The sequence below is a fragment of the Temnothorax americanus genome, unplaced genomic scaffold, assembly GCF_048541705.1.
Source record: "Temnothorax americanus isolate GAGA-0224 unplaced genomic scaffold, ASM4854170v1 Scaffold157, whole genome shotgun sequence".
Classification (NCBI taxonomy): Eukaryota; Metazoa; Arthropoda; class Insecta; order Hymenoptera; family Formicidae; genus Temnothorax; species Temnothorax americanus.
The window spans coordinates 197,734-207,215 of record NW_027509294.1 but is presented as its reverse complement, the minus strand read 5'-3'; the positions used below and the strand labels follow the sequence as shown (position 1 = coordinate 207,215).

At 35.5% G+C, this 9,482-nt stretch overlaps 2 protein-coding genes across 2 annotated transcripts; one reads left to right on the top strand and one right to left on the bottom strand.

Moving 5' to 3' along the window:
* Positions 1-4,351: 4,351 nt before the first annotated feature.
* Positions 4,352-6,827, top strand: Ints14 (integrator complex subunit 14). Its single transcript, XM_077402458.1, has 6 exons — positions 4,352-4,939; positions 5,009-5,333; positions 5,415-5,626; positions 5,706-5,960; positions 6,039-6,368; positions 6,467-6,827. The coding sequence occupies exons 1-6, from the start codon at positions 4,763-4,765 to the stop codon at positions 6,689-6,691; spliced, it is 1,524 nt and encodes a 507-aa protein (XP_077258584.1). The 5' UTR covers positions 4,352-4,762; the 3' UTR covers positions 6,692-6,827.
* Positions 6,828-6,872: 45 nt separating this feature from the next.
* LOC143895390 (pyroglutamyl-peptidase 1) lies at positions 6,873-8,530 on the bottom strand. Its single transcript, XM_077402459.1, has 2 exons — positions 7,757-8,530; positions 6,873-7,525 (listed from the first exon to the last, which is right to left on the bottom strand). The coding sequence occupies exons 1-2, from the start codon at positions 7,985-7,987 to the stop codon at positions 7,136-7,138; spliced, it is 621 nt and encodes a 206-aa protein (XP_077258585.1). The 5' UTR covers positions 7,988-8,530; the 3' UTR covers positions 6,873-7,135.
* Between the last annotated feature and the right edge of the window lie 952 nt (positions 8,531-9,482).

Sequence of the window (9,482 nt, the reverse complement as noted above, 5' to 3'; positions counted from 1 at the left end):
TAATTTTGTAAAAATGGTACCTCATTTGGCTGTTTTTTTACCACGTCCCTCGTTCATGGAGGGATCCTTGGGGGGGTATCCCCTTGCCCTTCGAAATAGACTTTTAACACAAGGGACCCTTGGAGGAGACTGAACTCGTAGGGATCCCTGGGGTACGGCGGGGTGCGTCTCCCCACCGAAGTGGTACCCCATACAGGGTCCTACTATACACACAGAATAGTACACATCTATATATATAAAGAAAGATGTCCTGACTGACTCACTCACTCATCAACGCCCAGCCTAAACCCCTGAACCGAATTGTTACCAAAAGTATATGAAATAGGGGTAGAATTTTCCGGGGAGTGCCACTATGTGTATAGTTTTTTGTTATCGGTTTTTTTGAAACCGGTTTTTCTAATTTTTCTAATTTTTCTAATTTTTCTAATTTTTCTAATTTTTTAGGAAATAAATGATCAAATCTCAAAAAGAGAGAAAGAGAAAGAGAGAGAAAGAGAGAGAGAGAGAGAGAGAGAGAGAGAGAGAAAGAGAGAAAGAGAGAAAGAAAGAGAGAGGGAGAGAGAGAAATTGAAAATACTTCTATTTGCGTGTCTTAATACACATGTTCTCCGGGGCGAAGCCCGACGGGGCATGCTAGTTTACTATACACTAAGAAAATGTTATTTTTACATTCTAGAAATGTTAATTTTTTATTAATATACTTATAAAGTGTTGGGTTTATAAATTATTATACAATTTAAATAATTGAAATACTTTTATTTCAATTAGTAGGTTTGTTAAAAAAGGTCCTTGTTGAAATTTTTGTGTAAAATAATCAACACATACATGTGTCGATTTAACATGCCTGTTAATTGAGCTTAACAAATTTAAAATGTAAAAAAAATTATTAAAATAATTTAAAGAATATATTAAAGTAACACAATTTGAACGTATTTCTTAAATGTGTTAAAATTTACAGAAAAAGAATGTTGATTTTACTCTATAACAGAAGTGGGAATAAAAATTTACAGAAAAAGAATGTTGATTTTATCTTACAATCTTAACTTTAACATAAAAGTTATATTAATTGTACACATAATTAACGTCAAATTACGATCAGAATTACATTTCTTTTCTGTTGAAATATTTTAACATAGTATCGGTGTTATCATTTAACACACGTCCATATTATGTTAAATTAATACAAAAATTTGATTGGACCGTTTTGGACGCGATTTATGTTATATTTAACACAAATTTTTCAACAGGGTAAGACGATCTTGGATATAAGACCCGACTATGAATACCGGCCTAGATCGATATCTCATCATGCAGAAGTTAAAGCAATCACGGACATTTCTAAAAAAATTCAAATTTTTTTAAAAAAAGAACCCCTTTACCGATCATCACCAAATTCAATACCAACCTTTTTTGCATAATACTCTATCAATTAAAAAAAAAAAAACATCCCAATATCTAAAAAATTACGGAAATTATACCAAAAACAAAAAAAAAAGATAATTTAACACCAACCTACCTTTAATGATACTCTACGATTTTTCGACGTTTTTGAACATATAATAAGCAACACATTGGCATCGAAAACTCAAAAAACAATTTTTACTTCGGTCTTTTCTACTCGTATTTTATATATAATTCTTTTAAATTTGGTTGATTAGTTTTATATGCGAGCTTTATATGCTCTAGCTTTATATGCGAGCTAAATTATGGACCTTATTTGATCGCGTATAAAGCTGGATCTAATCAACCAAATCTTAAAAAATTATATATGAAATAGGAGTAGAAAAAAGACTGAAAAATATAATAAAATTAGAAATAGATCGATATCTTCAAATTTGCGGAAGTTAGAGCAACCATGGACATTTTTTAAAAAATTCAAAATTTAAATTAAAAAAAGAACCCCTTGTGATTATTGATTATTAGCAATTTTTATTAATTCTATTATATTCATCAGTTTTTTCTACCCCTATTTCATATATAATTCGTTAAGATTTGGTTGATTAGTTCTGGAGTTAAAGAAATTTTGGTAAATTTGGCACATACACATACACACACACATACATACATACAGATATTTTTTTAAATTACAATTTTTTGACGTTTTAGAACATTCTGAACACCTTCAAAAAAACAAAAAAATTATTTTTCACGAAAACAAAGCGCTTCCTCTATGAGGAAACAAAAAATAAAATAAAAAACAACTAATACATCCGCCGTTTTATGCCTATGACAGACTTCATTAATATCGTTGTATGGAGTATAGACATAATCAACTGATTCCGATTCTTTTTATTATGACAATATATAGATTAGTAAAATTAATGTCTGCTTAATCAAATATAACTTTAAGTAGTTCGGTCGTGAACAACTTTTGCCAATAGTGATAGGTTTTATTTTTTATATCGAAAGAAGGAACTCTCCTGAATCGATTAAGCCCAGAAAGAAGATAATTCACCGTCCCGTTCTCAAGATATTTAATTTCAAAATTAGGTGATTTTAACATTGGTCTAATAGGAAAAGAGATATTTTCCTATGAATAACACGAGTTTGCGAAAAATCTTTTGCCAAAAATGTCCGAACAATATATATCGATAGAAAGAGGACACTGTGAGGAAGCCTATAGTTGAAGGTGAACACGATCCACCGTACAGTTTTTTTTTAAATTAATAATTAAAGTTTGGTTTCCGATGCTCAAGCGCTGATTTTCACAACTCGAGCGTGGCGACGTGGCAACGCCGCACGCTGGGATCGTCGGCGTAAGGTTAGGTGCACGTTAGGTGTGAGTGAGCGCAAAGACAAACAAGTGTATACCAACCGCACGAACTGTTTGGCGTTGCCAAAAGTCGCTGCCCGCATCTCGTACATGAGGGCAGCGAGGAAAATTGTTTATGTAAAAAATTACATGCACCTTGTGGCGAAATTACTGTACTTCAGTAAATCGCCATAATAACGCAATAATTTAATCGAAATAATCTCCAAAGTAGAGCACTCAAGAGTTGGCACAAGTTGAAAACTAAGTCAAGCGACGTGTTAACATATACACTTTATTTTAATCTATTTCAGGCAAAATATTATTCTACAACGTAAAAATTACTTACTAATGATCTGTTTACGTCGTTACGAAGCTTTGCGACGCGTTATCCTATTTTTTTTTAATCATATAAATGATTTGATAAAAAAATCATAAACATTGCTTTGACTTCGGCCCTTCACGACCGAACTATGAAGAAATAGTTAAGCAAATGCACCAACAAAAAAATATATCGAAAAATATTGAATATTTATTTTTCGCCGTTGTTATCATGAGGAGATATGGCTTAAACGCAAGCAGAAATCTTTAGGCAAGGATAAAAACAAAAACTAGAATTCTGGGAGTTATGTTTAACTATAAAATAAGAATTAACTCATTGGTATTTTGTTTATTTCGGTATTAGACACAGTCAGCGATGACAAACGATGCCAATAAAAATCCGTGCTGAGCGGAGGGAGCACGAAGCGGTGGATGTATATTCTTCTTTTTCCCTCTAAAATTTTTTCGTAATTGTACAAGAAAAACATCAGGACTAAAAAAAAATCAAGAACATTTATTTATTTATTTTTTTTTAATCAATGTTTCTGTCATCAGGAACCTTGCCCGAATTTTCCACAAATGTGTCTCAATAATTATATCGCTACATCAACATATTAAAATTTCATTAAAATTAGTTAAGCCGATCAAAAGATATGAATTATTTTCGAAATTTTTATTTTTTTAAAGCAAAAAAAATGAGCATGATCCGTGTGGGGGCACATTGACCTTTCTTATCTGATGGCTACGGCTTTTCTAAAATATATGTCAGTTCCATAAAAAATCCGCAATACAAAAGCGTTTTATTAATTATAATATATTTTCATTTTTTTTACTCATAATAAGCCGCGGCGCTTGACGTGTTTAATTCTCTCGCGTTTTTAAAATGTTTTTTTTTTGTTTCTCTTTACGTTTTTATTGCCCTCAAATACCAATAAGTTATATACAGAGTGTATTCCGTACGTTTCACGTACAATGTGCATAATATATGCATCATTTATCTTTATATTGTTCACCGAATGTTATTTAAAGTAAATATAGGTATATTAATTATATAATTTATCTGGTAATAAAAAATATATCTGTATTTCGTAAAATATTATTCTAATTTAATCTTAATTATTTTAGAGAGAAAACTAAAATAAACATATGCTACATTTCTATAAAATTTTATCAAGTACATATAGCAGGCGTTTTGTGAACGCGCGCCGCCGAAATGTAAACATTTGTGCCGTTGCCGTATGCCGTATGTGATCGAAGTGGAACTCATCAGAATAGGTTAGGGTCAGAGTATCCGAAACACTCGTCAAGTCGTCAAGTCGTCATTACTGTCATTTGTCATTAGTCGTCAAGTAGTCAAGTTGTGGACCGATGCGTCGATACACGGCACCTTTTTTGCCGAAAGATGCATTAGCTTCATTAGCATGACAGAAGTATTGTTAACGAAATTTTCAAGTACCTATTTATTAACTCCAGACGAACAACTTCCTTTTCACGAGGAAAGGAAATCGATGCAGAGAGGAAAGGTTAATACGTGGCTCTCTGTGTAACCTATACGTTCGCATCGAACATGACGAACATGTTTATACAGATTCGGCGAAAAAGAAGCTGTATGCAGTTGATAAATATATTATGAGACTTTTAAGTGTCTCTAGTTTCTAATCACTTTACGCTAATCTTTACTCGGGCGTCAAAATGCCTACGGTTATAGCGTTGGACGTCTCTCTCTCAATGAGAAGACCTGTATTGACAGGTGGGACGAATGACAACTTGCAAAATGAACCGTTGACGCGGCATCACTTAGCGGTGCATGGGATAAACGCTCTACTACACTACTTGCAAGTTAACTCGAAATTAGAATTTGTTTCGCTGGTAAGAAGACAGACTAATGCTGTCAGGTACAATAGGTATACTAATATATGTAAACTTGACGAATTTCAGATTGTATTCTCGTCGTTGTACGAAATAGTTTGCCCATTCACGCGCGATTACGACAGCATACGCGCAAAGTTGCAAACTATCGAGGAGTGGGACAAGACGTGCATCGAAGGAGCATTGCACGGGGTTAACAATGTAATTATGGCGGAATGGGGTAACGCCACTGCTTGCCAAGTGATATTAATTACGGATGGTAATCCTGGCATAGGACAAATGTCCTTAGGCAATTCTTTGAGTTCTTTGAATGTCGCACAAGACACAAATCCCTTTCCATTACCTTTTCCATACCCGGGAAAATTAAGTATAGTTTGCATCGGGTCGCAGCAGGGTAAGTCGAGAAACGTAAACATACTTTTATTCACCTTTTATTTCGTATATTTAAATATATCACTCGTATATATGTTTTCAGACCCTAGTTTGCAGATCGGTTTACCTCTCTATCAACGTTTAGTTGATCTAGCTGGTAACGACAGTATTGTACTAGTTCCTGACCCACCGCTTAGCAAATACTCCGTCGCGGCTTGCTTCCAGAAGCTAGCTGAAGCGAATTATGTTTCCTTCCAAGGATACCTAAAGTGTGGCCATTTAGGCTCCCGCATTTTATTATCGCCAGCTCCCATGGTAAATGGAGAAACATGGGAACATGCTAGATTACTATAAACACAGTTGCATAGACACTGCAATACTTCATACGTTTCAGCCTTACACAAAGAAGACGGATTTCGAGTTAACCCCGGGCTTGGCAATATCAAAAACCATAGAAATATGTGGATTTATATCTGTAGGAGATGTTGGTAGCCCAAGTTCCATTTCTAGGCACTTAGTATTGCCATTGGTAACAGAGAAAAATTCAAGTATGCAAGGCGTATCATTAGAAGAGGATTCAGATACCGATGAAAACGGAGACGAGGGAAAAATGCCGTCTTTTTGCGTATTGCTTCACGGGGCACTAAAGGTAATGTCTTGCTCGATATCTAGCAATTATTATTATTTGCATTTGATTAAGTTGATAGATAATTGATATACTTTGCAGGTGGAAAATATGGCAGCTCTTTGTATGTTGAACAACGAATTGTATGGATTTATATACTCTTGGGCGGATACTAAGAAGAAATCCAACTTAATGCTAACGGTATTAGAGCCAGGATCTGACGTTGTACCGTGGTTAGGCAATTTCAGCAATTTAGGCCCATTAGATACAGTCAAAAGCTCTCCAGTTAGTTTTCCAGTTAGACCAGCTGAAAAGAGAAGCTATACGCAAAATGCTCCTTCATGGATTCGCCAAGTCGGCTTACAATCTGATATTCAAAAAATATTGAGACATGCGAGAAAATTACCAGACAAGACACAGAACTTTTACAAGGTAATGTGATCATTCAATTAGATGGACTAAAAATACAAGACTATTGCATATAATTTAAATGATGGAATTTTTACGAAATGATCATTTTTGTCGCATAGGAGGTAAACAGATTACGACGTGCAGCAGCGTCTATAGGATTCATCGAACTATTAGAAGGATTAGCGTGCATCTTAGAGCGAGAATGCACGTTGCTACCACCGAATCTAAATCCCGATTGTACGATCCAAATGGGGCACGTTGCATCGATGATCAGAAAGCCGGAATTTCACGAGCTTAGATACAACATTCCACCCGAACGGACGAAATTTCAACCTGGCTCATAAGTTGCGATGCAGTAATTGGAGTGTTATTACATTTGTATCAAAGCTGGACATTTATACAGCAAAAAATAAAACTTGTATTTGCCATAATCATATGCCTTATCCTATAAGAATATAACATTATATTATTCATATTACACATCTATCTTATATATTTTTAAATTTTTTGCTTCTAGATTTAAGAAAGTACATAGATTATAAAATCATTGCTTAACTACTGTCCTCTGTTATTAATTACTTCTTAATAGATTAAGACTGTTATTTTTATCACATCACATTATTTATAATACATATCTTATATTCTTAACTTTTTTTATATTTCTAGATATGTCGTATATATTTATAAGAAAGTGTACAGGCCTTAAGCACATAGATTTTTATAAAATTATATCATTGTTTTTATTGTATCCTATTATTAATTACTGACAGCTAAACAGATTACGACTGTTAACTGGATTTCAAATTTCTCAGTAAATAACACAAAATATCGTATAAACCGTTTGCTGTTTGTATGCTGGAGTACTTGTCAAAGTCTGGAACATGCACAAAGAGAGTCTTTGTCGGCTCAACAGAAAGAGATTGATAAAATATATATTCGCATAAATATCTGCCGGCATCGTACGAGACGCAGGCTTTGCATCCACTTCTTTCGGAGTTTTCATTCACACTATCGCAAAGTTTTTCGACATCTATCCCAGTTTCCAGGACGCTGCACTTGACGTTCGTTTCATCAGGGTATTTATTATCTATGTCGAACCTCTTGTAGCCGTTGCTGCAGGCGTGACACTCTATCGTTAGAGAATCAGCCTTGTGCGATACACCCACGTGTAGAACAATCTAAAATAGAAAATAATAAGTATATGTGTCGAGAAATTGCGTAGCTCGAGTTGCAACCCAGACAGCACCATGTTCAAAATCGAGACATAAAAGACGTCTTAAAGACGTCTTTTAGACATTATATTATAAAACGTCTTAAAGATGCCTTAAAGAAGTCTCAAACATGTCTTTTAGACGTTTTATGTCCGATTTTAGACATGCATGCTGTCTGGGAACGCTATACTTAATTACCAATGGACTGTGTTTCTTCCAGAGATGAGGGACACGGTTGGACACGTAATCGTACGAGACCGGGACTTCTTCCGCGACCAGTTCAACGTCGGGAAATTCCACAGAGTTCGTCCACAGTCTCTGCAATTCCTCCACCGCCTCCCAGCTGGCATTCCTCGCGTGAGCGGCAAACGGGCCGAAGCCGGTTACCAGGATACATTTGGAATCGGCGCCCATTTTGCAACTCGACATTTTCGCGGGATCCTCCTCCGACGACACCCGACGATTAGTCCGACGGACGCTCGATGCTCGATTCGCTTGCAATTTGATTTCTTATCGGCGCGTTATCGGAGCCGATAACGCTCTGACGTGCTAGCAGCCGCCGAACCTTATAGGCGCGGATCCGCCGAGTGATTTATTGATTTAACGCGAATCACTCGAGTCGAGCGAGTTTGCTCAACGTTCGCAGGATGACAGACGTTATATTAGGAAGCCTCTCTCAAATATTTATCACGAATAATCACGATTGCGCGCCAGAAATCTGCAAATCTACAAATATCGCGCGCGTAGGACGCGCTTTGAACGACGTCCAACGATTTTATGTCTGTGTTGCATTTTATAATCCACGATAGAGTATATATGCATTTGTCGAAACGATCCCAAGTGTCAGGGAAATGATCAGGGAATGAGAAATAACGCGTTCCGTGTAACTCATTTCGACTTGCAGATGTAATGTAATACAATAACATATGGATATGGCTGTTGATATGGAACGAGCAGACTCGATTGTCGCCATTAATTGCTCTTTCGACCTGTTCGACTATTTCGACTTCGAGAATCGTAGTTCCTCGACAGATCCCGAATCCCGAGTCACGGAAGCCCACCTTATGTTTCTTGCGATTATCGAGGTCTGAAGGTGAATTGGTGAATGCCGCTTGATACAATATAGACATAAGACTACTGCACTTGACGCTACAAATGTTTTGAAGCTTTTTCTTTTTTTCTTTTTTTATTAAAAAAAAGAGCAAAGAAGAATGTTTCGAAGCAATTGTATAGCGTCAAGTTGAAGAAAAAGAAATAGACATACTCTCTAAATCTCATACAGTGGTTTTATACCACTAATATATTTGAGTGACTGTGATAGCTAGTCACTCCAAAAGAGAGGCGGGTTGTCACTCTAATTTGAGTAAATGCGGACACTCATCATAAGTGAATTTTTCACTCAAATTTTTAGAGCGGTTAACTCTACCGGAATGATACGATCGATCTCGACTAAAAGCTATATAGTGAATATCACGATTCATTAAAGATATCGAATGATAAATGATGACTCTAACAGAGTGAAATTTTCCACTCAAAATTGTAGAGTGATAATTATTCACTCCTATATGGACACTGATCTGCTGCCTTCGAAAAAAGTGCTCAATTCACTCAAATGGAGGGCGATTTAACTCCAACTTATAAAGCGCGCGCAATTTAACTCTTTTTCAGAGTGAAATTACTCAAAGTGCACAGGCTCAATTCACTTTTCGTTACACTTGCATTTCACTCGTTTGAGTGGTATTTCATTCTTCAACTTTTAGAGAGTAGATTTATATTATTATAGATATATATAGATTTCGCAATTAGAAAATATAGGGCCGGTATTTCCTAAAGGGACTATTATATCTATTTGGATGAAATTAATTAGAGGTATATAGATTAAGAGAATTGTTATATAATTGTCGTGTAAAGATTTTTTAATTTT